Source organism: Labrus mixtus, chromosome 17 (assembly GCF_963584025.1).
Source record: "Labrus mixtus chromosome 17, fLabMix1.1, whole genome shotgun sequence".
NCBI classification, from domain to species: Eukaryota; Metazoa; Chordata; class Actinopteri; order Labriformes; family Labridae; genus Labrus; species Labrus mixtus.
Genome location: NC_083628.1, coordinates 1,500,285 through 1,527,305, shown reverse-complemented (window position 1 = coordinate 1,527,305; position 27,021 = coordinate 1,500,285). Strand labels below are relative to the sequence as shown.

General features: G+C 43.3%; 2 protein-coding genes across 6 annotated transcripts; one reads left to right on the top strand and one right to left on the bottom strand.

Moving 5' to 3' along the window:
* Positions 1-788: 788 nt before the first annotated feature.
* Positions 789-13,962, top strand: srek1 (splicing regulatory glutamine/lysine-rich protein 1). 5 transcript variants are annotated; one of them, XM_061060973.1, is made up of 12 exons: positions 1,215-1,348; positions 3,934-4,442; positions 5,375-5,518; positions 5,840-5,955; positions 7,341-7,487; positions 7,615-7,793; positions 7,876-8,006; positions 8,093-8,201; positions 8,332-8,436; positions 9,419-9,490; positions 10,500-10,614; positions 10,790-13,962. In XM_061060973.1, exons 3-12 carry the CDS (start codon positions 5,488-5,490, stop codon positions 10,931-10,933), a joined length of 1,149 nt encoding a protein of 382 aa, XP_060916956.1. In that variant the 5' UTR covers positions 1,215-1,348; positions 3,934-4,442; positions 5,375-5,487; the 3' UTR covers positions 10,934-13,962. The 5 variants fall into 5 exon arrangements, with proteins under 5 accessions (XP_060916953.1, XP_060916956.1, XP_060916958.1 ...); XM_061060975.1 differs by having other exon boundaries at positions 3,934-4,452; XM_061060970.1 differs by lacking the exons at positions 3,934-4,442; positions 5,375-5,518 and adding an exon at positions 789-1,055.
* Positions 13,963-15,603: 1,641 nt separating this feature from the next.
* Positions 15,604-25,469, bottom strand: LOC132991951 (interleukin-31 receptor subunit alpha). The gene is made up of 16 exons (XM_061060969.1): positions 25,309-25,469; positions 23,514-23,567; positions 23,368-23,424; positions 23,162-23,279; positions 22,583-22,740; positions 22,349-22,491; positions 21,725-21,866; positions 20,812-20,900; positions 20,526-20,733; positions 20,243-20,428; positions 18,857-18,988; positions 17,985-18,146; positions 17,700-17,843; positions 17,514-17,595; positions 16,630-16,711; positions 15,604-16,417 (listed from the first exon to the last, which is right to left on the bottom strand). The coding sequence occupies exons 1-16, from the start codon at positions 25,373-25,375 to the stop codon at positions 15,941-15,943; spliced, it is 2,301 nt and encodes a 766-aa protein (XP_060916952.1). The 5' UTR covers positions 25,376-25,469; the 3' UTR covers positions 15,604-15,940.
* Positions 25,470-27,021: the final 1,552 nt, after the last annotated feature.

Here is a 27,021-nt window from a genome sequence, read left to right as displayed (position 1 = left end):
TATTGTCCACCTCTTCCAGCCTCCTTCAGCCTTACAAGCTGCATGTGTCTATTGTTGGGCAGCAACCTGATGAATAGATTGAATTTTCTCATCTATATTCACTAAAAACTGTAAATATTACGATTTTTCACACAGAAAATTGGGTAGACCTGTGCACTACTGCGGTGTCGTGCAGTCCATACAGTGATTACATGATGCACACACACACCACACATTCCAATCTGCACATTGCACTTTGACACACTGACACTTTACACCAGGGTTGGGACTGGAGGCCCGGGGGCCACATGCGGCCCCCATCAACCCTCAATGTGGCCCTCAGGTCAATTTTGACATATCAATTAATTGTAAAGATGAAGAAAACATGACAAAATCTGCCATGAATTCATGAAAACCAGAAATATGTCCATAATAATATTTGATCACTGGTATATGTTGAGTTAAATCTGAGACATAATTGACTGTAATCGTTTTTTGTATTCTACAATTTGGCCCCCTGGCAGTGAGAATTAAATGAATGTGGCCCCTTGCTGTGACCAAAGTTGCCCGTCCCTGCTTTACACTGTTTACATTATTCTATATTTTATATTTTCAAATAGTTCTTTTTAAAATTTTACATTATATTCTATTTGACTGTATTTATGTGTATTAGTAATTTGAGTGTTTATTGCATGGCCTTGTGGAACAGTCTTTACATTTCACTGCACATCTGTATGAGCATGTGACAAATACAGATCTTGAATCCAGCAGGGGGCGGTAGAGCGCTTCATCCGTCATTGTAACAGCTTCTCTCCAACACAGAGAGGAAGCCGGTGAAACCTCCGGAGCTCCGCTAGCTCGGATATTCTGGCGTTATAATTTAAATAATAATATAATAATATACCACACTTAAAGATTATAACCAGATTTATCAGTTTTTTTGCACCAATGAGCGGGATACCAGGCACCGCAGTCGTCCAGGTCACCAACCTCTCCTCGGCCGTGAGCAGCGAGCAGATGCGCACTCTGTTCGGTTTCCTGGGAGACATCGAGGAGCTGCGGCTCTACCCGCCCGAGTAAGAGCGACCTCCGCCGGCATGGCTAGCTTAGGAAAACCCGAGGATGCGTGCGGCCTATGCGGTCCAACCAAACCAAAAACTCTTACTTGTAAGCCGCAAAACGAGCGAATTAGAAAACTAACCAGCCTGTTTGTGTTCTTAAATGTTTCCTTACAGCAATGGCCCTCTGTCTTTCTCCTCCAAAGTGTGTTATATAAAGTATCGAGACCCCTCCAGTGTTGGAGTGGCCCAACACCTCACCAACACTGTGTTTGTTGACAGAGCTCTGATAGTGGTGCCATGTGCAGAAGGTGAGTGCAACATGTCTCTTATTATTAAAATGCAATGCGTGAGTTGTCTCAGTGGACATGCAATGGCCTCCCCCCCCCTCCCCTTTTTGAAACCTGTTTGGTGTTGTGGTTGACCTTTGAACCCTGGGTATTGTTTTTGCATACAGCACCCAGCCAAGGTTTGTTTTTTTGTTGTCACAAGGTGGTTTCTGCAAGTAAACAAAACAAAAGAGTGCATGTTTAGACCATTTCATTCAAGGTTAACCCTCTAGACCCCCCCCCCCCCCCCCCCCGCTGAATTTAACAATAATGATGCTGCATTCATTCACTGAAGACCCTGGAATATACGTCCTCATTTAAAATAAAAAGAAGCATCAATTCATGTTAAATTTGATACTCGATATTTGGTGAAAATGCTTTGAACAGGAGAGCTTCTAAGAACCAGAAATACTCCAATTCTGATTCTAATACAAGAAAGAAGGTGCTTTTTGGAGGAGGGCAGGAAGTCAGGATTTAGAAGAAAGGTAAAAATAAGAACATGATAAACAACAATGAGGGATGCACGATGCGTCAGCTTAACGTTGGTATCGTTGGACCTGCTGACAGACATCGGTACATCTGTAAATAATGTGACGTGAAGCGACGTCAGCAGCCGATGTTTATCTGTTGTGTCGTATCAATATCTGCTGATTCAGAGAAGAAGTTTTTTATTGGGTCGATGAAGTCTCCTGTTGGACAAACTTCATGGTCAAGCGTCAGTGAAAAAAAAAGTTGGCTTTGTGGAAGTTTTACACCAAAAGAAGAGATTAAAAAAAACATCAGATTTAGAAGCTACATTTTCATTTTAGTGCGCACTCACACTGAGCAAGCTGTACCGTTGCCCCAAAGTCCAGTTTGTTCAACTTATGAGAGTGCTCCACTTCTGCCCCGGCACGTTTGGAAGAGGTGTGCTCCGGCACGGTACAGGTCATGCACGAGTCCTAGAACGCAACGTGGACAGCCGTCCATTATCGAGAAACCCCGGAGTGTTCTGTCTGTATCTGACTAACACGACTCAAAATAAGACACAATATCCGTTTTCACATCTGCACTCTGGATAATATCTAGATATTTACAGGAGGACTTCTCCGGAGATTCTCCCGACCTAGTCGTTCACATATGCTCCTCACAGCGGGGGAGTTTATCTGTCAGAGGGGGCGGGGGATTTCCTGAGGTAAGACGCGACGTAAATAAACAACGTGGAAGTAGCAGCCGAAGCAACAGAGTCCGCTACACGACGTTATAATGAGAATATTTGCATTTATATCAATGCTATGTGTAATCCAATGGAATGACAACATCCACAAAAGAGAGGAGAACAACATACTGACGAACAGAAAACAGAATGCAGACGTTTGATTAGAGCACGGAGATCGTAGTAGTCACATGCAGACACTTTACAGTCACTGTATAAACATCAGTGTCTTCCTATTGGCTCAAATTGAAAGTCAACGGAGTATATTCGGCCGCGTTCAGACATCAGCTCCTCCGGATTATCTGCGGAAAAAATACTAGAGGTCTGGCCGGATAAACTCCAGGTAATATCGGAGTAAAAAATGTGGCTGTTGCGTTCACACATACAGCTCCTCGTGGAGTTTTTCAGGAGATTTCCGTCTGTGTGAAAAGAGTTGAAGTCTGTAAAGTAGCTGTCAGGAGTCCGCCTGACTTGTAGACTAAGCGCGCTTCATGATCACATAAAGCCATGCATGTGTTGTATTAAGACGTTATGCACAAGAGGTAACCGTGCTCAGGCCCGGTTAGTCCTGGAGCGGTGCGAGAGCAGGTCAGCGGGGGAATGGGGGGGGATGATTGTTCTTAAGGCCCTGACACACCAAGGAGATCGTCGGCCGTCGTTCCTAGTTGGACCGACAGTGAGCGGTCGTTGCCCTATTTTTTTGCGGTGTGTCCAGCTCCAAGATGTAACCATGTTCAGGCCCGGTTAGTCCTGGAGCAGTGTGAGCGCAGGCCAGCGGGGGAATGTGTGTGTGTGTGGGGGGGGGGGATACCTGGTGCTAGATTTAAAGTTAAAGTCACTTAAAAACCAGCGCTGAAATCCTCAGTTTTCCACAAGGGGGAGTTTTTTTTCATGGTTCTGGTTGTTGATGACGACATGAAGTATCTCCTGTACAAAACCTTAATTTGACGGGTTTCTATAAATCGCGGATATTTAAAAGTCGTGGGGGTCTGGAGGGCTAATCTCCCCTCGTGAGCACCGGCGTCTCTGGACGACGATGTAGGTTTTGTAATTTCCATAAATCAGTTTTCATTACTGCCTCATGTTTCCTGGAAAATCACAAAATAAGTCGATGATGGCAGCACAGCTAACTCAAAACCATTTTTCTTCTCTTTTTCATTTTTGGTGCTCATTTCCTTTAAACCCTCCCCGACACCACCCACCCCTTTTTTTGGTGCCACTGTTGTTTCCATGTGTACAGTCAAAGAAAAACAGAAATGCTATCACCTCTAACCTGATGCTTTTTGTCCTCGTGACTTGGTTGCTGGATGGCTACTGAGTTTATTAATTTGGTTCTGTATGTTTTTTCTGTGTGATTATGTGTGCATATCAGATGACTAGACTGGCCCCGGCTGTTACACTACACTAGCCTGAGTCAGGCATTGTTTTCCAAGCCACTATCCCCGATCGGGCCAACGCAGCCTTCACGGGGGGAATGTGACCAGGAGAATAGCCCGCTGAACCTTCCAAGATGGACACCTTGTCTCTTTTTTTTATTTCTTTTTCTTTTTGGTTTGTTTCCTTTCATACTCTCCCATGTTGTCCACTTCTCTCCTTGTCTCTACCCAGAAAACTTACAGTATTGCTTATCTCTTATAGCGTTGTGTTTATATTTGTTATTTTGGTTTGTTGTTTTTGATTATTGTCCAACCCCCCACCCCCCTCTCTCTCTTTCCGCTACAGCTGCAGCTTGTGTGTGATTGAATTCTGTCCAGGTTGCTACAGGCATACCGCTGGTGGGATGTGTATCACACATGGGAATTCTAGGAGGATCACTAACACTTTACTCTCTTGTCACCTACTCTCCGGTTGACATAGTGAGGGGGGCTAGACGCTCTGAAAGTGAGACCCAGTAATGCAAACTTTACCTCTTCAAAAAACGTTACACCTGTCAAATTCTACTTGCTAAAAAAAAAAAGAAAAAAGATGATGGATGTTCCCTCACATGTCAGCTCTGATGTGGATGTTTAAAACTGTCACAGACATTCTTCTTTTCAACATTTATTGTTTTTTAAAAAAACTTCGTTACACATGAATGAATGCTCTGCGTCGTCGTTTCTTCTTTAAAGGTCACATATTTAAAATCCTCTTCACCATGTGTCTCTAGTCCGTCTACAAACCCCCCAATGATGAGAAAAGTCCATCCTCTCTGTCTCTTACCTGCTCCAATTTTCAGAAAATGTGTGCTCTAACAGGCCGTTTGGAGATTTTCCCTTCGTGACATCACAAAGGGCAGTAGCCCCTCCCCCAGGTGGGTGACACTCCCACAGCTAGGTGTTTGTTCTGCCCTCTGAGTCTGCCTTCTCACCGTAAACAATAGGACATGGAGTGAGAAAGCACCGAGTACACCCAAAGCCCTTCCAGAGAGGGGGCGTGGTCAGACACGGCTCATTTACATATTTAAAGGTACAGACACAGAAACAGTCTGTTCTGAGCAGGGCTGAAATAGAGGGGTTTATAGACATGATCAAATACAGGATCAGAGTGGATTTAGAACAAGAAACTTCACACACATGTTTTGAGGAGCTCTGACACTTATTTACACTGAAGAAGAGGAGGAGGATATGTCACCTTTAAAGCAGCAGAACTGTTAGATTCATTCTCATGTAGTAATGTTGTAAACGTAGCCGTCTCTTCTTGAGATGATCGAAACAAGTCAAAATGAGAAAAATCGTCCTTATTGGTTTTTTTTGTAGCTAAGTGTTGGCTAACATTTCCTACAGTTCTTTAAAATTGTTCTTCTTCTCTGTATCTGATGTCCTGTGTGCTATTAGTGACGCAGCCAATGGGGTTGTCTTGTGTTGCACACCTTTCCAACACTGCGAAAACGATCGCGCCCTCCTCCCCCCTCCATCCCCAACCGAAAAGCGCCCATGCTTGATATCGTATGGTTCATGACCAATATGTTCCCAGTACAGGTGACCCATGCATCAAAGTGTTGACTCATTCTCTGCATTGTGTTTTTTTTCTCTCTCTCTCTCTTTCTTTTCTTGATCTATGAAAAGAGACCAAGGAACAAAACAACATATCTAAAAAGTTAACATTAAATAATTTGAGTTAAGTCAGAGTTAGGATGCTCGGTCTCGGTGAGTAGACGGTAGAAGTCTTGTAGGTTGTTTTTGGGGAAGTGTATGCTCTCTTTCTCTCTAGAATACTGTGGGCTTATTGTGCAGACATAGAAGAGACAGAGAGACGACGGCTTCTATCGCCTCCGCTAATATCCGCCTCTTGTCCCGCAGGGAAGATACCGGAGGAGGCCAAGGCCTTGTCTCTTTTGGCGCCCGTCGCCCCGGTGCCCAGTCTGATTCCTGGTGGGGGCCTGCTTCCGATTCCTACCCCCGCCCCGCTGCAGAATGTGAGTCAGAAACACGCCGCCTTCATGGTTTTCTTGAGTCCCAATAAGATGGCAGAGTTTAATGGATGAACCTGTCTTCTTCACTGTGAGGCGGGGAATCAAGTTTTCCTCAGATCCCGATTATTAAACACATTTACTCAATGATTTTACAACATCTGGATCACATGCATTTATCAAACTTTAACACTCTGAGCACTTTGAAAAACGAGCAATGGCTGAAAATATCCCTATAAAATCCGTTGTAGAAGACGCAGTTTTTCATACCTATTTTTTTCATTGAAAAAGTGCACCAGATCTTTTACACCGGTGCGACCAATATACCAGACAAACGTGCCGTCATCACCGCAAGTGCATCACACAACCCTCACACACACTGCATGCGGCATGACACGGTTAAAAAATGAATCCTCATTCATTGTGTATCACAAGCTGATTGTACGCTGAGCTGGGAGACACAGAGACACAGGGACACAGAAACAGAGACACACAGAGACACAGAGACAGAAACACAGAGACACAGGGACACAGAGACACAGAGACAGAAACACAGAAACACAGAGACAGAGACACACAGAGACACAGAGACAGAAACACAGAGACACAGGGACACAGAGACACAGAGACACAGAGACAGAAACACAGAAACACAGGGACACAGAGACAGAAACACAGAAACACAGAGACACAGAAACACAGGGACACAGAGACAGAAACACAGAAACACAGAGACACAGAGACAGAGACAGAAACACAGAAACACAGAGACAGAAACACAGAGACACAGAAACACAGAGACAGAAACACAGAGACAGAAACACAGAGACACAGAAACACAGAGACAGAAACACAGAGACAGAAACACAGAGACACAGAAACACAGAGACAGAAACACAGAGACACAGACACACAGAGACACAGAAACACAGAGACAGAAACACAGGGACACAAAGACACAGAGACACAGAAACACAGAGACACAGAAACACAGAGACACACAGAAACACAGACACACAGAGACTCAGAGACACAGACACAGAGACACACAGAGACACAGAGACACAGACACACAGACACAGAGACACACAGAGACACAGACACACAGAGACTCAGAGACACAGAGACTCAGAGACACAGAGCCAATTTTGCCGCAGAAAGTCAGAGTGAGCTGATGTGAGAACGCAGGAAAATTCACCTCGAGCCAATGGGATGAGACAAAATTATCTAGATATTTTCAGGCGTTCATATGTTAAAAAATCTCTATGTTAAATGTAACGAGTGACCTGCGGAGGCTAAATCACAAGGTACAGCCCGACTCTTTGTACCCGTCATGTGATCTCATTAAAGGTAAACGTCTGTGTGTGTGTGTGTGTGTTCTGTTCCTGCAGCTGAACCTTCCTGTAGTGAATCGGCTCTCGGCTGTCCTGGAACCCGCAGCGTCATCCCTCGCCCAGCCCCCGCTCATGGGGAACGTGGACCCCTCGAAGGTCGACGAGATCAGGAGGACGGTGTATGTCGGCAACTTGAACTCGCAGGTAACGGAGAATTACATGGTGAGGTCGATTATCCAAAGACTGTCCGCTGACTTCACACGACAGAAAAAGAGGAACGACAGAAAAAGAGTCTGGATTTTAAAACTAAAGATCGTTTTTCTCTTCTCAGACGACCACGGCGGAGCAGCTGTTGGAGTTCTTCAAGCAAGTGGGAGACGTTAAGTTTGTGCGCATGGCCGGAGACGAGACTCAGCCGACGCGCTTCGCCTTCGTGGAGTTTGTGGATCAGGAGTCTGTGACCCGGGCGCTGACCTTCAACGGGGTCATGTTCGGAGACCGGCCCCTGAAGTATGCGTCTCCGTTTATAAAAATCCTCTCAAAGAGCGAGGAGCGTTAAAAATGTTGAATGTGTTGTTGTTGTTTTTTTCAGGGTGAATCATTCCAACAACGCCATCGTGAAACCTCCTGAGCTGACGCCGCAGGCCGCCGCCAAGGAGCTGGAGAGTGTGATGAAGCGGGTGAGGGAAGCCCAGTCCACCATCGCTGCTGCCATCGATCCGGGTACGACCATTCAAACGTTTATTTCAAGTAATGTTAAAATGAAGTCATGTCTGGTTCTGATGATGTCACTGCTGCTTTCACTCCAGCCGATTTAGAGAAGCGCTCATCCAGTCGATCCAAACGTCCACGCCGCTCCCGCTCGCGCTCCCGTTCACACTCCAGAACGCACAGGAAAAGATCCCGATCGAAACACAGGTACCGGAAATGTAAAACGTTTTTTAAGTCTCTCATGATTCACTTTTGTTGACGGTGTAACCATGTGCTTTTGTTTCCTTTGTATTCTGATCAGTGAATTTCCCCCCCCTTCTTATTTCCGTTTGAGCAGACCGCCGCAGAAGGCGTGGCCGAGGAACGACTCCCACAGTTCCAGAGGCGGCCACAAGAGGCGCTCGCGGTCCAAAGACAGGAGACACAGTCGCAGTCGCTCGAGGTAAAAAAAAAACAAAGAAGATGCATTAAATTAAAAACCTTCACACACACGCTCACCGCCCTAAAGTCATCTCATCAACGTTTTAAAGGTGACATATCCTCCTCCTCTTCAACAGAGCTCCTCAAAACGTGTGTGAAGTTTCTTGTTCTAAATCCACTCTGATCCTGTATTTGATCATGTCTATAAACCCCTCTATTTCAGCCCTGCTCAGAACAGGCTGTTTCTGTGTCTGTACCTTTAAATATGTAAATGAGCTGTGTCTGACCACGCCCCCTCTCTGGAAGGGCTCGGGCTTTCTCTCTCCATGTCCTATTGTTTACGGTGAGAAGGCAGACTCAGAGGGCAGAACAAACACCTAGCTGTGGGAGTGTCACCCACCTGGGGGAGGGGCTACTGCCCTTTGTGATGTCATGAAGGGAAAATCTCCAAACGGCCTGTTAGAGCACACATTTTCTGAAAAGTGGAGCAGGCAGAAGACGGAGAGGATGGACTTTTCTCATCATTGGGGGGTTTGTAGACAGACTAGAGACACATATTAGAGGAACATGGAGAAGAGGATTTAACAGAATATGTGACCTTTAAAAATTTGACTTTTTAACCAGAGAATGGGTTTGCTAGAGTCAGTGTGTGTTTGTGAATGTGTTAGTAATTATTTTAAACTGTGTTCTCTTCTTCTTCTTCTATGTTTTTTATTGTACCGCTGCAGGGCCCCCCTGGAACAGAGACCTCGGTCTCGGTGGGTCCTCCCTGCTAAAATAAAGGATAAATATTTAAAACAAGGATACAAGATTCATGATGTTTATGTTCACACCAAATGTGGGTACAGACGTGTGAGAGATGTTTAGTGGGTCGCCTCCTTATACGTTCATATGTCGACATTTACAGAAATATAAAGGGAGCATTTTTGACACTTTTTGGATCTTTAATGTTTTTGTGTCTTTGATCTAATCGCCTCTAAAATGTCTTTATTTGTTTTCATCAGGGGCCACAAGAGGAGGAGCAAAGATCGCTCCAGGAGCCCCCGGAGGAAAGTCAGATCCCCCTCACCGAAAAGGTAAATCCATCCCTTCATCGCCACCCTCCACTAAAACTTTATTTAAACAGCTGCTGAGCCTGAAGTTAAAGCGACATAGAGACCAGCTTTATTTATGAATCCACGCTCGCCTTGGCATCGCCCCCGAGACGATCAAATATCGTCTTTCTTTGATTTAAGATTTATTTCTCCTTCACCTGCGAGACTTCTCACACTGTTTGTGAATTTGCATACAAAGATTCACTCGTTGCGACACTCTGCGTTGCTTTTGGTTGTCATGGCGATGTCAGTGCTACTGCGTCTTGCTCCTACAGCTCCTGCTTACATTCACATGTTTACATAACTTTATTTTTATTTCTTTATTGATCGGAAGGAGAATAGAGGGATCAGAGTGAGGAAAGGAGCCGCAGGTCGGACTCAATCCTGGGCTAGAACAATAGCCTCTGTACAAGGGGTCCTCGACATATCCGCTAGGCCATCAGGCCCCCTCTCTCCTACGTTTTAAACGCAAAAAAAAAAGACAATTTTTCTTTTTTTTATTACAGAAAGTAAAAACCAGAGAATCTAAGTCAAAGATATAAAAACAGTAGGGAGACGTTATGGACGGGTTTGTGATGCTCCAGGTCTTCAGGCGTTCCCAACCTCTTTCCCTTGGAGCCGCCCCCCCCCCCCCCACTTGTATCTTAGAAAAGCTGAGGCCCCCCCCCCCCCCATTATATTATTTGTATATAACTTGTGTTTTTATTTTATTTTTTGTATCTGTGTGCTGTTCTATCCTTTGGTGTTCTATACCTGCTGCTGGAATCTGAATTTCCTGAGGGAACCTTCCCAAGGGATTAATAAAGTTCCTATCTATCTATTAGTTTTTATTGATTCATTGGGGGGGGGGGCCAAACCCCAGGTAGCTCTAGAGACTCCTACGTCTTACTTCCTTCTTTGTCTCCTTCATCGATTTATAACCATGTGGTCTTTTGTGCATCAGTCTTGTTGCTGTTTATTAATTTGTTTGTTTTGCGTTGTCGTCTCTCAGAGGGAAGAAAGAGAAGAGGAGGGAGCGCAGCAGGGACAGGAAGGAACGCTCCACGTCCAGGAAGAGGAGCCGCAAAGACGAGGACAAGATGAAGAGCAAAACCCGAGCAGCGAAGGTACTGAAGCTTGATTCATTTTCATGATTTAATGAGCCGAGCTGAGTCGCACTTCCAGCCCGCTCAGGTGAGCTGTAAGATATTTACTGTCTGTCAGCGGAGCAGGGAGCGCCACAGGAAGTCGTTAAAGATTGTCCACCTCTTCATGATGTTTAATGTTGCTCTCGCTCTCCAGCTGGACAGAGACTACGACCGAGAGGAGAAAGACGACTTTGACAGCGACAGAGAGGACTCGGTCGGCCTCGGCGAGGACACGACGTCGTCACCTTGCCACAAGCACAACGGCAGCTACAAGACTCGCCACGAGGAGCACGCGTAGACAGGCGAGTGACTTTTACTTAGCAGAACCCCGTGGAAACTGATCCAATCAAGACGATCACGACCCGCTCCGTCAGGTGGATGAACACATGAACACGGGGAGTTTTCCCAGCGTCATCGTCATCGTCATCTTCTTCGGCTCCAGTTGTGCGTCCTGATTTTTTTACAGCAACACGAGCAACACTCATTTTTGATACCCCACCTAAAGGCCCGGTGAGCACTCGGTACAGCACAGATAAACTCCGCCTCCAGTTCAGCTGAAGATTTCTGAGTTAACATGTGAAACAGCGAGCTCAGAAAGAAGCAGAAAACACGACTCGATCACGGTTACTTTACAACAAAAACACAGATTTCCTTTCAACACCGTCGTATTGGATAACCTCATTTTTAAAAAGCTGATATTGTGTCCTCCTTTTAGTATCTATTCTCTCTCTTTAGATACAAACGCTTTACTCAAAACACTCCAGAACACATCAGAGTGACCTCGCTCTGCAGCAGTTTGAAACAAGATTTCAGTTTAGCTTTGTGTGTGAGCGCATTTATTTATTCCAAATCCCTCCAGAGGAAGCCGGGAAAACACTCCAAGTCTAACAATCCAGTTTTTTCTCATGCAATGATTTAAAGTTTTCAAGTTGTACTTCAATATTTCCGACACTTGCACAAATTAAAAGTTAGTCTATATATCGCTAATAACAATATTTATGTTATTAAACGTGGAATCTTTACACAATGTCTGTCTAATCTATTAAAGTAAGACATTTTAAAACGTCACAACACAAAAAGTAACGCAGTATAAAACATTTTCTCATCTTGAGCTGTCGTTCCTGAGTTGCATTCAACAGATACTTCTTGAAAAGTAACGATTGAAGCGTAATCAGGCCATTCTCATGATTTTGTATTAAAGGAAGAATGTGTGACTTTTTGATCCAGTAGGTGTCGCCCTTGAGCTCCAGAATTAAACCAAAACAAACTGCTGTTAGGCCACGCCTCCTCCATACTGAAGCCTCCGCTCTCCTCCAGAGACACACCTCCAACCCCTCCTCCACTCACGCTCACACAAAGGAGTTTAGCGCAAGTGGCGATACAATTGGCTTGAGCTGCAGCTCCAAGTGGTCTGCTTTGTTGTGTTAGCATGCTAATATTAGCGCTCTTTAGTTAGCTCGTAGCTAATGATCTAAAAACTCTTACTAACATCCAAATAATCAGTGAGTATGTTCTTCTTCTTCTCTCTAGTTCTTGACTAAAACAGCTTTTATACACAAGGGGAGGAGCCGGCCGTCCCGTCCATGTAAACACGGCTCTGACAACAACACAGCCAGCGGGACTCGAGCTTCTCCCTCATTGTAGACAGTCATGACTCAGAGACACATTTACACAGGACAGACTTTATGATTCATTTATGTCGCACGTTCTTCCTTTAAGCATCTCCTGCTCATCCCCTCCAATCAGTGAAGAAGATCGTTTTATTCTCAACTCCTTATAAGATAAAGATAAACATGCCTCTCGTAAGGTGTAAAGAACCGCCTTTCCTTTTTATTCTGCTGCTGATGCATTGGTGTTGCTGCAGCTACTTCCCATATTCTGCTGCCCCCCCCCCCCATCAGTTTTAAAACACACATGTTATCTGCTGATGCCAAAATGCTCACATGACCTTTCTGTGGGAGTAGAGGATGATTTACCCGGTCAGTGAAGTGACCTTTTTTCTTTTGTGCCATTGTTCCTGAAGTCGAGTGGAAGCTGGAGCGCTCTTCATGTCATGACTTCTTGTGCTGTAATTAAGAGACTGCAGAATCTTGTTCTACTGTTTTGTTTTTCTGAACCTGTTGCTAAAACATTTTTAGAGAAGACACATCTCGCGTGTGGTCGACGCTTGAACCTGGTTTTACTTCCTGTTTTTTTTTGTGTGTGTTGAGGTTGTACATTTACTTGACATTTAAGAGCATCATGTTTTTCCTTCATGTTTTTTGTCGTAATGCTGTGAGATAAAATATATATATTAACTGTGTTATGAAACAATGCAGGCCTGAACTGCAGGGCCCGACCGATATGGGACTTTGACGGACAGATACCGATATTAGGCATTTATAAAAAATGTCAGGTACTGATAAATCGACCGATATCTTTCTTCTATACAAACTTTACTTTCATCCTCTCCTGGTTGGACTAATGCAACTCCCTCTCAGGCATAACCCCGCCCTCGACATCACGTCTACAGTCGGTACTAAATGCAGCAGCTAGGTTGTTGCTAGGCTCCGTCATAATACCCACATCGCTCTGATTCTTATCTTCCTTCCAGCTCGGTTCAGAATCAATTTCAAAATGATTTTAATACAGCCCGACCGATATCAAATTTTTACGGGGCGATTTCCCAGATCTATCGTCGCCCTGTAGAGGTAGATTGAAGTATACACATTTATTGCGTTGTTCCCTCAAATGCAGTTATCAAACACTTGTGGAAAAGATTTATAATGAAGACAAGATGGCCGCTCAACTGGAAAGTAAGGGTGATAATACTTGTTGTAATCCGTATAGCGCCCTCTGCTGGTGAATGAGCTGCTACTGTAATACAATGAAAATCAAATAAGATGCTTTTTGACTGGTGAATAAATCAGCGCGTATCAGAGATAAAAATAAGTCGATATCACAGATAGTCACTTGATATGCTAATATCGGCCGACGTTATCGGCTGGCAGATAAATCGGTCGGGCTCTACGATGCTGTAAATGGCGGTTGTGTGCAAAAAATGTCTGACGGCTCACAAAGAAAGAGAGATGTAAACGGAGCTCTGGTCGCAGTCTGGACGAGGCTCAGCAGAATTTAAAAAGGTCAAATAACCGCATGGAAGCCCAGAAGGGTCAAAAAGTGCCTAGACTAAGATTGTACAGAATATTCTAATAAAACACGGAGACTTATTTACAGATGCAACCTGGGATTTATTGTCGATAATGTTTAATATTTGAGATGTTATATATCAAAGTATCGTACAGGCTGTCTTGAGTGAGTGATAGAATAAAATGAAACTTGTTGGGACTTGTGTGTTTTTTTTTATTAAACATATTAACAGTTCTTTTTGGTGTTGCAGTTTGCAGTAAAGTGATTGTGTTCAAATATTTGTGCAAACTCGCCCCAGATCGAGATCATGTTTTTAAAGCTTTACTGAAAGAAAAGCGACTCGAGCTGTTTGCACACATGCACTCCTAGTTTTGAGAATTTCAGGACAACCTGCCACTGAAATCTTCCCGGAGTTTCTTGTTCACACACGTCCCTCGCCATGTGAAATTTTCCCTGTCGGACGAACGGGTTGCAGCGTCTCAGGAGGCAAGACGCTGAAGATGTCAGAGTCCGACCCTATAGTGACATCTCCGTTAATGCTGTGAAAAGTTGGATGTATTCACAGGATCAACAACTGAGTGGGAAATAAATACAGCACGCAGAGAAGAGTGTGAAGTGATCTAAACGCCATCCCCTCCGCCTGCTAGCTCGCTGTGAATTTGAATATTTAAATTCTGCGTGTGCACCACAACTTCACTTCGACTGCAAAATGTAACCAGGGAGTTGGCAGGAAAAAGTCGGGGCGAAAAGTCGTCGACTTGCAAAAACCTTCAGGACCTTTTCAGGAGTTTTGTGCATCAGCTTCAAAGACTTTATGACTTCACCAAATTCCACTTCTATGGCTTTTAGGAAACTAGTCGTTTGTCTCCAGGAAGTAGTGAATCTGTGATAGAAGTTAAAACAGCATTTCCAACACAACCGAAAGTATGTGAAGAATTTTATTTTATTATATCCATGTATCTGCTATGTAAGGTTTCGACTGTAAAAACACTCGTGGTTGAGCTGCTTTTAAGGACTTGGTTTAAATGTTTGGTGAAGCTGTGTTTGAAGAGCTTGGATGTTTGTTTGTGTTCCTCCTTGAAGATTGTCAAAGCTTCTGATATGGTTAAAGAAATACTCAATAAAGAGACTCTTTACAAATATGTTGCATATGTTGTGTCTGTAAAACTTTCACACTTGCAGAAAACTCCTGAACAGATATTTCCAGGAGGAGCTGCATGTGTGAACGCAAAGAGCCATATTTTTCAGCCTCTTAGTAATTTTTCCGCTGAAAGTCCGAGTGAGCTGATGTGAGAATGCAGCAGGATATTCTCCGGTGAATTCACCTCAAGCCAACAGGAGGGGGTAGTGACGTTTATATACTGTGACTGCTGCATGGTGCATTGACTGTCTGCCCACTACCGTTACGATCTCCATGCTCTAATGCAGTGGTTCCCAAAGTGGGGGTCGTGGCCCACTGGGGGGTCGCAAGATTCCTTTCAAAAACATATAAAAATGGTTTAAAATTGGATATTTCACCCATTAATTTGAAAATACAGTAAGTAAAAAAAGTAGTTTCTTACAATAAATTACAAAAAATAATATGATGGCTATTGTTTGCTGTTTTAATGCCAGTGTTTTGACCTTGTGCGTCAAATGTGGGGTCCCAAGTATCTATCACCGTCATAATGGGGGTCGCAAGCTGAAAAGTTTGGGAACCCCTGCTCTAATGAACCTGCTGCATTATGTTCCCTGCTCTACCTTTTGGCCCGTTTCTAGATTGATCGACAGTTAAGTGAATTTCGACTGCAGAAAGCGACCGCCATTGTTGGTGACATTCAGAGCTTTCCAAACACCACCGAGTCTTTGTCCATGTTTTATTCCTCTTATGGTGCCAACAAGGTTCAGTCAAAAGAACGGGGATGTTGTGCAGGATGTCCTTGGATCAGTGGTCTACAGTTTTAGTATTGGCTTGGCTTGCTGTAAAACCAACAAGGTGAAACCAAAACATTACCAGATAGTATCCTCAACTTTTACCAACAGAAAACCAAAAGGGAACAATTCCAACAACTTGAGTTGACTCAACCTGTTCAACCCTGCAGGACCTCATTTGGTAGAAAAACAATAGTCAGCGGTTTGAAGGATTCCTTGGTGGTTCTTGACAGTTCATGTTCTGCAGTCCTCTTCCCAAATGTTTCTATAAAATGTTGGAAAAACCCTCATTGTGCAAGATGGGACTGGTACTAAACTGCCCCACATAGTCCAACCTCGACATCACCACGGTCAAGTCTTTATCCTCCGTCTCAGTTTCCACGGCTTGAGTAGCAGCAGAATTGGCCGGCGCTGCTCGAGTGGTAACCTGCTGAAACATCTCAATCGTTGTATATCCTGAGGGAAAGGCAAAGGTAGAGCTCTGGAGGTCTGTCCTCGGGACGTCCGAGTTTGTTTCTGTTGTGACATCAGGAAGGTTATCGTCGGTTGCGGTCACGGTGTCACATGGGATCCAATCGCAAGTCATTTCTGATTGGTCTTCCTGGTCCTCCAAGGCGTGCAGAAGCGGTAAAGTTGAAGGCGATGTGGAAGCAGGGATCATTATCTCCTCTCTCTCAACTATCTGGAGAGAGCTTGTTTCCCATTCTTCAACTTTCAGAGGGCTGATGGACGCCAGAAGTTCCTGAAGGAAGTGAAAACAGTAAATTCAGTACAATTTAAAAGATTGTCAAAGATGTTACGTCAAAGTCCGCTGTTTGTGCTGCTGTGATAAAAACGTCATGTAAATTATACTCGGAGTATATTAGCTCGTCTGTGAACATATTCTCTTCCTCAGGTCGGTTTCGGACTACAGTCAACTCAAGGTGTATCATACCTTCTGCTGCATACACTTACCAGTTCTCGTGCTCCTTCTATTTTCTGCATCGCATTACTCTTCCCAGGGTTGGGTATGCTCGGCCACAGAAGGAGTTTGGCTCTAGATGAAGTAGGTAGTGAAGAGTAGAGTTAATTTTGAAGTCGATGGTAGCACACTTCTTCATCAATATACTCGTAAAGTGCTGTAACTGAGCTCAGCCGTCATCACGTCTTTGAACATCCATATTGATTCTGCGACGGGGAAACATTGGGGTCCCAGTCTGTTGATTCACATTGCATTTGTGACACCCAGTCAGACATCTCCCCCACTGATATCGTCTTGCCTCTGTAACGCCTCTGTTACTACCTCAAAAGACGGTATTAGGGCTTTCACGTTTGCAGAAATCTCCTGAAAAACTCCTGATATTTCCAGGAGGAGCTGTGTGTGTGAACGCAAACCGACTCATTTTTCGAGTTTCTCCTGCCAGACCCCTATTTTTTTTCTGCAGCAAGTCCGAGCGAGCTGGTGTGAGAACACAGCAGGATATAATCAGGGGGGGAGGGGTGGTGACGTTTATATACTGTTACTGCTGCAGTGTGCATGGAGTGTATAATTAAAAAAGGCTGCATTATGTTTTCTGACCGCGACATCCTTGTTGTTTTTTAAGTAATGTCTCACCTTGGGAAACCCCCCCCCCCATCTGACAGGGATAGTCTCCTGCTGTGAGGAGCATGTGTGAACAACCAGGTCAGGAGAATCTCCAGAGCATTCTGCCTGAAATCTAGATATTTTCAGGAGTGCATGTGTGAAAACGACTTGTCTCTGTGAAATTCAGATTGAAGTCGAAACGTCACAGGGGGCGTACATATCGCGGCTTGAACCGGCAGTCTGAAAAGAGAGCTAACGACAAAGTGTAGAGTACCTTTTTATTATCTGAGATCCGAAGATCAGCACAATGGCCAGAACTGCAAATACTGAGATAACGCTGCCGAGATAAGAATATTCTAGGAAAGAGGGAACAAAGCAAAAAAAACCCACAAATGTCAGTATAAAAAAATTCTGCTTCATGAGTGCAAAGGGGTTCAAAGGTCGTCTTGACAGATATTACCTTTGTTGTCTGTTTTAAAGAGGATTTCAGAGCTCAGCACGCCCTCTCCTGCCTCGGTGAAACCAGAGAGCTGGACTTTGTATGCAGTGCCACTCTCCAGGTCCTCCAGTTCATAGGTGCTAAAAGCTGGATCCACTGTTATATCTGCAATCAAAGAGAGACATTTCTCCTCGTGTAACAGAATTAATCCTCCACACGTTTTAAAAAACAGTTCTGTTCCTCATGCTGTGGCAGTTGTACATTCGATACAGACGTTTGTTAAAGTCTCGAGTGAAGTATACTAACTGCTCTCCACGCTCGTCCCCGTGTGGTGGTACTCGGTGTAGTGGATGATGTAACCCAACAGGAAACCTCTGACGTCCTCCTCCGGGATGGGCGACCACTGAAGCACTGCCGAATGAAGGCTCACATTGAAGCTGCCGATGTTTGTAGGAGCGCTGACGGGAGCTTTAGGGAGAACAATGTCAAGAAGTCAAGACTTTATCATCAAGATTCAGATTCAGGTTCTTTTATTGTCCCACAAGGGGAAATTTGCGTTGCAACAGGAGCAAACAGAAGACAAGAAACAATGCAAAATATAAAAACAACACAAGACAATCAGTCAAGAGCCCGTACCAGAATGGAAATTCAAGTTATTAAAGTGCAAAGTGGAGGTGTGCAAATGTGCAATTCAAGATGCAAAAAGAGCAACAAATAGCTAAATGTTGTTTAACATATTAATTGCACTTGGTAAAAATGAGACCTGGAGTCTTTTAGTCTTCCTCACAGGAGCTCTAAAATGACGACCTGAGGGTCAAAGGTCAAACTCACTGAAGCGGGTGATCTGGGATCACAAGTATGACCCTAGCTTTCCTCAGGACCGGCTGATTATACGAGGTCAAAATCCCAACCTGACACCTCCCTGAGATTCTGCTGCTTGTTTTTACAAGTCTATTCTTGTTTGAGAAGTTCAGACTTCCAAACCATGCAGCGAATTTTTGGATAGGATAAGAAGAAACGTGCAGGATTGCTCTTGAAGTTGAATATGAATTGTTAAATTAAAGCATGCACCACTTTAGTCGAGAATGAAATATCTCATCAACCGCCCGACATGGACCGTCCCCAGAGAACGGATTCTACTGAATGTATATAGTAGAGATCATGAACTTGGTACTTACATCCCTCCATGAAGTAGAACTGTGTAGTCCCATAGGTGCTCTCACTGTTGTTGATGTGCTTCATGTTGCAGGTGTCCTTATATGGTCGTGTGTGCAGAGTGACGCTGTATCTCTTGTAGGGCTCCAAAGGTTCTGCTCATTCAAAATAAGCAGAACAATCGTTTTACAGGAAGGTCAGGAAGCTCTAAGCTCACATAACTACCTCTGTTTTGTAACGAGATAACTAGTTGATTTTCTCAAGATCTTTACTGGTTATTGTCATTATCTCAGGCAGGAAGTTGGAACGTTAAGACTCACTAAACGATGGATTTGTACACCAGTTCTTAAAGGTGCTGACTGACTCTGAGGCCGCTGAGTTTTCTGAGGCGATAAAGTCGCTGTGATCGTTTCTTGAACTGAAGTTTACCCAACCGTCACAGCACAGAAAGCCTTTATTGTCAGTAAATATGGTACAACGAAATGAAAAGATCTTCTCCTGATCATTGCGGTCAGTCAACAACACAGACAGGTTCTAGAAGATAGTGGCTAACCAGCCTTTCCCAAACTTAAGACTACCACGGCCCGCTTTGAAATACAAAATGACTCCGGGGCCCGTTATAAAATAAAAGTTATGACTACAGCTATCACTTTCAGTTAGGGTAAAAGTTTACCAAACATGTATGTCCATGAATAGTCATAACAGGCCTCATGGTAAATCATCATTATTGTGATATTTCTTTTATTTTTAAACTTGGTGGAGAGCTTTTCACGGCGTACCTGGGGTACCCACACGGCGCACCAGGGGGCCGCGGCCCACACTTTGGGAAGTACTGCTCTAGGCAATCCGAAAGAACATTTGACCTCTAAAGTCCAGATTGTTTGATTAGTTTGAGTTCTCCGTTCTGTGCTTAAACTCGGTACACTTCTTCGGTCCTGGCACGCTTGAAAGAGGCGTGCTTCACCACGGGACAGTTCACGCACAAGCACAAGCACGGGAACACAACGAGGACATGAAGTATAATCGATCCCCGCCTCGATTAGCGACTTTGCCTAGCGTGAGCGCGCCCTTAGAATACCTGTAATTACGACACAAGTACAAATGTAATTATGTACAGGAGTGAGTGTTTTAATTGCACTGAATTGTCTCTAATTGTTGTGGGAGGTAATAATCCACTTATTGGAGTTTAGTGTTCTTATTGTTCTGGGTATGGAAAATGCATCTGCAGGATGCAAATCAAGGTCTCCACTTTGTGCCAAAACATCGTACTTCCTTCAAATGAAATCATTTTTCTGCAGAAACGTGGAAAGCAATGATTAGTTGTTCTTCTTCAAAACAGACTTGAAAAACCAGAAGAGGAGCATGGAAACAGAATGTCAGGGATGAAAATATGTGAAGATGTTGCACACCTGGTAAAGGAGATATGGTCCTGTGGTTTTCTTCATTCTGATAGAAGGACATGTGCGCCGCTTTATGCCCCTTCTTCGTCCACTCCGCTGAGTAGCAGACGTACTTCTGGATGAGGTTGTCTTTCCAATAGATCGTAAAAGACGTATCGCTGTGGACCTCCACGTTCAGCTTCGGATCATCCATACCTGTAAGGACAAACGTAAAACACTTTGTAAATACCTTTTTTGTCCAAAGGTTTTAAATGTTGATACTCTCTAGTACTCTGTCATGGTGAGTACTCACTGGTCTCGTCTTCCTGTTCTGGTATAATCCGGCTCACAGCTGGGGAGGTGCTAGCGTTGTTGAAAGCGCTAATGTTGAGATAATAAGCTGAATAAGAGAGAATCAGTCGGATCGCAGGTTCAGTGGTCTTCATCCGCGCAGACGGTTCTTCTCCGGATGCTTTCCAAACGGTCACATGGTAGCCTTCATTCGGCTCTTTGGCAGGAAACTAAAATAAAAGGGACGTTTTAGTTTTTCAGTAACGGGGATTTGTGTTTCTTGTGGATGTAAACGTGTAAAAATTTACCGTCCATGTTAACGAAATCTGCCGTTGTCCATTTCTGTTGGCAATGTCCGTCTCTCCAAGATGTTCAACCACAGGCTGTGTTGTCAGTTCTGTAGAATACGGGGGGGGGGGGGGGGGGATGGCATTTCAGCTTCTTTAAAGGCTTTATATGTGATTTTTTGATCCAGCAGATGTCGCCCTTGAGCTCCAGCATGAAACCAAACCAACTTGCGCTGCATTGTTGTGTTAGCATGCTAATGCTAGCGATCTTTATTCTGCTCGTATCTTCACACTGCATGTAAATTTACCTGAAATGAGCGTGATCTAGAAACACAGTTAAGCAGTGAGTGCAGTATGTTATTCTTCTTTTCTCTAGTCCCTCAATTAAACAACTTTTATACACGAGGGGAGGAGTCAGCCGGCCGTCCCGACGATGTAAACAAACTGAAGATAGGACTCTGAAAACTCTGAAAACATCACAGACAGTGGGACTCGAGTGTTACACCCATTGTAGACAGTCATGACTCACAGAGTTATTTTCAGAGGATATACTTGATTTATATATTTAAGTGTGAAAAATCACATAGAAAGCCTTTAAAGCCACATTTTTTAAAAACCATGATTAATTTGAGTGGGACAAAATATCAATGTGGCCGTATGTCATTGTCCTGTCTGTGTAATTAAAGTATCGAACCATCTCTGCCAATTATCTATTATTTAAAAATAAATAAATAAACACAGATTCTCCTGGCTATTCGGCTCAACCTGTCAGCTTCTTGGCCAGAACGAGGGTAACATGACTAGAAGGTAATAGGCCTAAGAAAAAGGTTATGTTATTCCCAGCTCTAATGATAAGTCAGACTCTCTATCTCATCGCCATGGACACCAAAGATGGGAACAGCTTTAGGTAGTTTGAAGACTAAAGCAAACTGACCGGCTTGAACAGTGTAGACGTCACTCCACACGCACTGCGAGCACTTGTTATTAGTGACACACTGAATCTGTACGTTGTATTCCAGTGATGAGGTCAGATTCTCCACTTTACATCTCTGTCCTTTTTCGCATCGCAGAAGTGGCTGAAAAAAAAAAATACAGATATGACGTTTTGTTGCATTCCAGTACAAAACATCAATCATGTGATACTACCCTCAAAATGTTTTTGCTTTTGTAACAGAAATGAATACACTCACAAGAAGAAGAAATCTTTTATTTTAAAGAGGACATATCATCCCCCTCCTCCACCTTTTCAAACAGTCCCCCTGTGGTCTAAATGAAACATCTGTGCTGTGCTTTGGTTAAAATATAACATGAATCAAGCACCAGAGGAGGTTTGTGACCCTGTATAAACCAGCTCTCTCAGAACGCTCTGTTTTGGTGTGTGTGTCTCTTTAAATGCAATGACCAGTAGACTCTCAGGTTACCCAGATAAATGTTCATAAACACTGAAGAAGAGGATTTTTCATATGTCTCCTTTAATGACATGATATCGTTTAGAAATGTAAAATGTTTTCTTTAAAAGCACACAAACCTTTTATCCTACATGAAGTTAAATACTTACCTCGCTCCATAACGGGCTGCTCCTGGCTTTATATCTGACCCAGTAAAACAATATACGCGTTCTGTCCTGTAGCCAGCTCACATTGAGAGCGAGTCCTCCAGAATGGCGGCTGAACGTCACATCATGTGGAGCAGCACATCGCACTGAATCACAAGGAAATAGAAATACTTGTTTACTCAGGTCAGAAGATTTTGATTATGTAAAAAAAGACGATAATAATGTTTTTATACTCACTTATATTTTTTGGAGAAGCGCTGAAAACTGCTTTAGTGCAATTGGTCGACTCGCCGTTTTCAAAAACCTCGACTGTCATGTGGTGTCGTTCAAACACTTTGATCCTTTTAGTGATGAATTCAGTGATGTTGATGTAAGCCTCACAAAGCTTTTTGATTCTAGAAAGGGAAATGTTTTGAAAAAATTTGATGTTAGCGATCGAAAGTCATTAAATGTTTGTTTTTAAATTTGGAGGATTTTTTTTATTGGTTATGAAACAGTCTGAAATGTATTCTCAGACTTTCTAACTTGAAAGCATGAGAAGACACTGAAGTCGGGAGAACGACTCCCCAACTCGGAGACGGTAAATGCCAGAATCATGTAATCAAACTGGCATTTAAAGGGTTAAATACCTGACAATTACTCAATGTTTGGTAGTTTTGAGCAAGGCTGAAGTTGTTTAAGAGATTTATGCAAAAAAAAGTAGAAAAAAATATTAATCTGTTCTATTTTTATATCAGTTTTTTGGAAGTGGACATTTTTTGTCCTTAGGGACTTCAGAGGGTCGTAAATGAAACTGATGCCTGAGGGTTAACTTACGGTTGTTGTACGATGAGCGTGTACAAGTTTTCTGGTTTTGAACCGTTTCCTGGTTTCCACTTGCAGGTTTTAAAGTGGGTGTGATGTTCACCAAAACAATCCAAAGCATGGACTCCACCTGAAAGAGTTACACAGCAGTACACCTGAGTAGTGATGAAATGTGATCTGATGATGATTCAACCTGAGGGACTGAAATGCTTCCTTACCCGGTTGAATCTCACAGTGCTGATACTTTGAAGAAATGTTCTTTGACATGCAGTTCACTGGATCATGATAAAAAAAATGGTTGAAACTAAAGAAAGAAAGAAAATCTAAAAAGAAAAGAAAATCATCCTAAAGAAAAGAATCTCACCTGAAGACGCTTGAACGTAAGAGACGAGTGAAGCGCAGGAAGCGAGGATCAGACCTTTAATGTGAACAACAGAGAGGCAACTTTAGGAAAGATCTGCGTCAGACAGTAGACGATATAATGTTGATAACAGAGACACGTTTAAACAAATGAAGGGAAAGTAAAAACATCGCTGCACCACTTTTTTTTTTATCCCAGTGGTGTTTGTACGGAGCCCTGCGAGGCTTGAGAGAGGGAATTTAAAAATCCATTCCAACAGTGTTCAAATCCACCTGCATAGTTTAAGTCAGGGTCTTTCATAGTGGAGGTCCCACTCCAGGTATTTTGACAAAGTTTGGGAAACCCTGGTTTAGAAAACACTGGTTTCTAAGATATTAAATAAGAGTGGGTGAGGGGCTCTAGTAGTCTGTGAAGGTTCTCGGTCACCCAGGTCATGGTAAACTGGAAGCTTGATCCAAAGGCAACTGAACTTTAAGATCTTGAACCGAAGAAGCCTTTAGGAGGAGGAGAGGTGAGACGTCTTCAAGATGTGATTTTTTGATCCAGCAGATGTCGCCCTTGAGCCCATTAGCATGCTAATGATAGCGATCTTTATTACGCTCGTATCTGTTGAAGAAATGACTAAGACTTGACTCCATACAATAAGACTCAGTTGACTCAGATGGCTTATGTTGATGAAAGTTTATACATAAGAAAAATACTCATGAGGAGACATGATTCAACATCACACTTCTGTACTCGTGTCTTGCTCAATCACATCTCCAGAACTTCTCGAAAGGCATCGCATATATCCTAAAGACATTATCATTATCAGGGTCACATTGACCCACCTAGACTAAACTGTGACGTCTATAACACTGGATCAGACAATAAGTCTACCAAACATCCTTACAGATATCAGGAAGAACAGTTGACAGTCTAACCTGCAGCTCCTCATCATGACTCTCTCTCTCTCTCGCTCTGATTTCTGACTCTATCCACTGTCCCGTCTCTAAAATAAAGGAATGAAAAGCCCAAAAATGAAAAGAACAGTGGGTAAAACAAAAGGTTTTTTTTTTATTTTTTGTGAAAAAAAACAAAAAACTAAAAGACTAATTTAAAGGTTGAAGGTTTTAAAGAGTTGGTGTAATGCTCCTTTATGGGACGAGACGCTGAATGAATTATTCTTCAGTCTGGTTTTCTTTCCAGTTTGTTTTTTTTATCTTCATGAACTTACAGGTTTAAACTTCGGCACACTGTCTAACCTGCAGACAAACATTTATTGGCAACTTTCAGGTACTGGACCTTTTTTTCTCCTGATGAAGATTCTAGTGACGACATGTTGCTGATAAATGTTTAATTTACTTGCTTACAAGAATTACAGAAATTAAACCCCTTGAAAAAATTAATTCAATCAGTCTTCTCAGTCCTGAGGGGAAGTTAAGTTCACTTCAGCAGGATGAGGCTGAAATGTGTCAAACTTTTTCTTTATTAGGAAACTGTGCAGAATATTTTTTTTCCGCATTTGCTTTCCTTTCGTTTGTCACATGATTCAGTAAAAACATTTTGCACCTTTGCTTGCAATCGTAAAAAAAAAAGGAGCGAAAGAGCGTCGATTTAGATCAGCAAAAATTGATCACCCAGGGCTTCTGAAGAAATAGTTCCTATGAGATAATAAAATAATCCTGCACAGCTCCAATTTATCACAAAATGAGAAGGGAAACATCCCCGAGAATAACTCTGCCCTCACGTCCTCTTATAAACATCTCTTAATAATTAATAAATAGTAACAAAGAGGAGAAACAAATGAAGCACTTACCGAGCATGGAAATATGTGAAGAACATTTCAGGTGTGAGAAATCTAACTGAAATCTGCAGCCAACCATGTCGCCTGAGACTGCCTGAAAAGAGTGAAACCAAGAAACCAAGAGAGAGTGGGTTTAAAGAGCTCTCAGACCCACAGAGTGCTACAGTTCACATCACACACACACACACACACACACACAGAGTGAATGAGGAGGAAACACTTTGGGGAGTTATACTCTGGGTGAGGAGGGGGGTGGCTTTGTACTTCTTCTTTCCTCAAATAGACGTGCAGCTCTGTGATGATGAGTTCACTGACTCGCATCAAAGAACAGGATCCCTCTGGTGAGGAGATGCACGCTGCATTCAGGGACAAACACTGACCGGACCGTAAAGAGGACCGGACTGGACTCCAGATCTCTCCTTTAGTGTCTGGAGAATTTACTGAAAGTGCTCAGTACTGTGTCACAGGCATGATGATGATGTGACTCAAAACAAAATGACTTTTTGGCCCTTTTCATATTATCAGGAACTCTTCTTGCTGTCAAAGAACAATTTTTGTAATTATGACTTCACAGAAACAAATTGTGTGTCCTTTCACTTTGAATCAGAGGACTACGCATTTGATTAAATTAAAGTTTCAGACCACACATCTGAAGCTCTCAGATGTTGCTATGACTGTTAAAGTTTCAGGGAAACTTAAGACACATTGTTTAAAAATAAAAAAGACCACTGTTGAGTTTTACTGTAATCTATAAAAGGTGACTGCAGCGGGCTGTAGTCCTGTCTGTGTCTGTGTTTGTACTTTCTCTCTCCTATGTGTTCTCCAGAGGCGCTGCTTTTTTTTTAAACTCAGTTTTTATTGAATTTGACCCCCCCCTAAGGGATTCCCATCTGACAGAATTCACTCTCGATGCCCTGCAGAACACTGGTTGGAGAGCTCCCCAATTTATTTTTGACCAGGGCCCCAACAGACTCTAGAACCGCCATCGGCCAGCTCTTCCTTCTGCAAAGACCGGCTGCAGAAGAACAGGAAGTCACATACACACCCATTCTAAAAAGTCTGTTTTTACAGCAGAGATTAACATGTTTACAGCCTGGTTCAAAAAACCAAATAGGTGTGATTAGCTCATGTCTCGATGGACACACACTGTACGGGGGGTGAATGTTTTGATGACTCATCAGTTTTGATTTGATGAAGGATAAGAGTTATTCACAATAAGGCGTGTAGCTGACCTGATTGACAGGTGGGCGCGGTGTAACGGTTTGTCAGGAGGTTTAAAACCCGCCTCAGCTCCAGCTCTCAGCCTGTCGTTAGGTTGACTGAAAGTTAGACTGAGACAGCATTTCCAGCATGGAGACCGCCATCGATGGGACTCCAGCGCCCCCTGCAGGAACAGACTTGTGACATCACTCAGGCTGACTTCAGATTACGCGTCTTTCTGTCGGCTCCATGGGTCAGCGTTTAAGTTTGATTCATCCTTTACTTTGGACAAATCCCCAAAAGAAGACCTGATGGGATACTTTGTGATACAATCTCTGTTTCTTTAAATGACTGATGGTAAAAAACAGAAGCTTTAAAAAAAGATAAACAGTCTCTAGTCATTTTTTTTTACCCGAGGTGAGAGATCACTTGGTTGTGGGTGTCCGTTCAGATTCACAGGTCTGTCTGTAACGGATGTTTCTCATGTTCGTTTGTGGCATCTCATAAGGATGCAGAAGTTATGCT

Excerpts from the sequence above, each read along its gene's own strand:
- srek1 (XM_061060970.1), top strand. The coding sequence starts at position 928 with ATGAGCGGGATACCAGGCACCGCAGTCGTCCAGGTCACCAACCTCTCC. Across the intron at positions 7,488-7,614 it reads TCGGCAACTTGAACTCGCAG|ACGACCACGGCGGAGCAGCT; the intron begins GTAACGGAGAAT and ends TTCTCTTCTCAG. Across the intron at positions 9,491-10,499 it reads AGATCCCCCTCACCGAAAAG|AGGGAAGAAAGAGAAGAGGA; the intron begins GTAAATCCATCC and ends GTCGTCTCTCAG.
- LOC132991951 (XM_061060969.1), bottom strand. The coding sequence starts at position 25,375 with ATGGTTGGCTGCAGATTTCAGTTAGATTTCTCACACCTGAAATGTTCT. Across the intron at positions 23,568-25,308 it reads TTCACATATTTCCATGCTCG|GTCTGATCCTCGCTTCCTGC; the intron begins GTAAGTGCTTCA and ends TTCACATTAAAG. Across the intron at positions 21,867-22,348 it reads GCAGCCCGTTATGGAGCGAG|CCACTTCTGCGATGCGAAAA; the intron begins GTAAGTATTTAA and ends TTTTTTTTTCAG.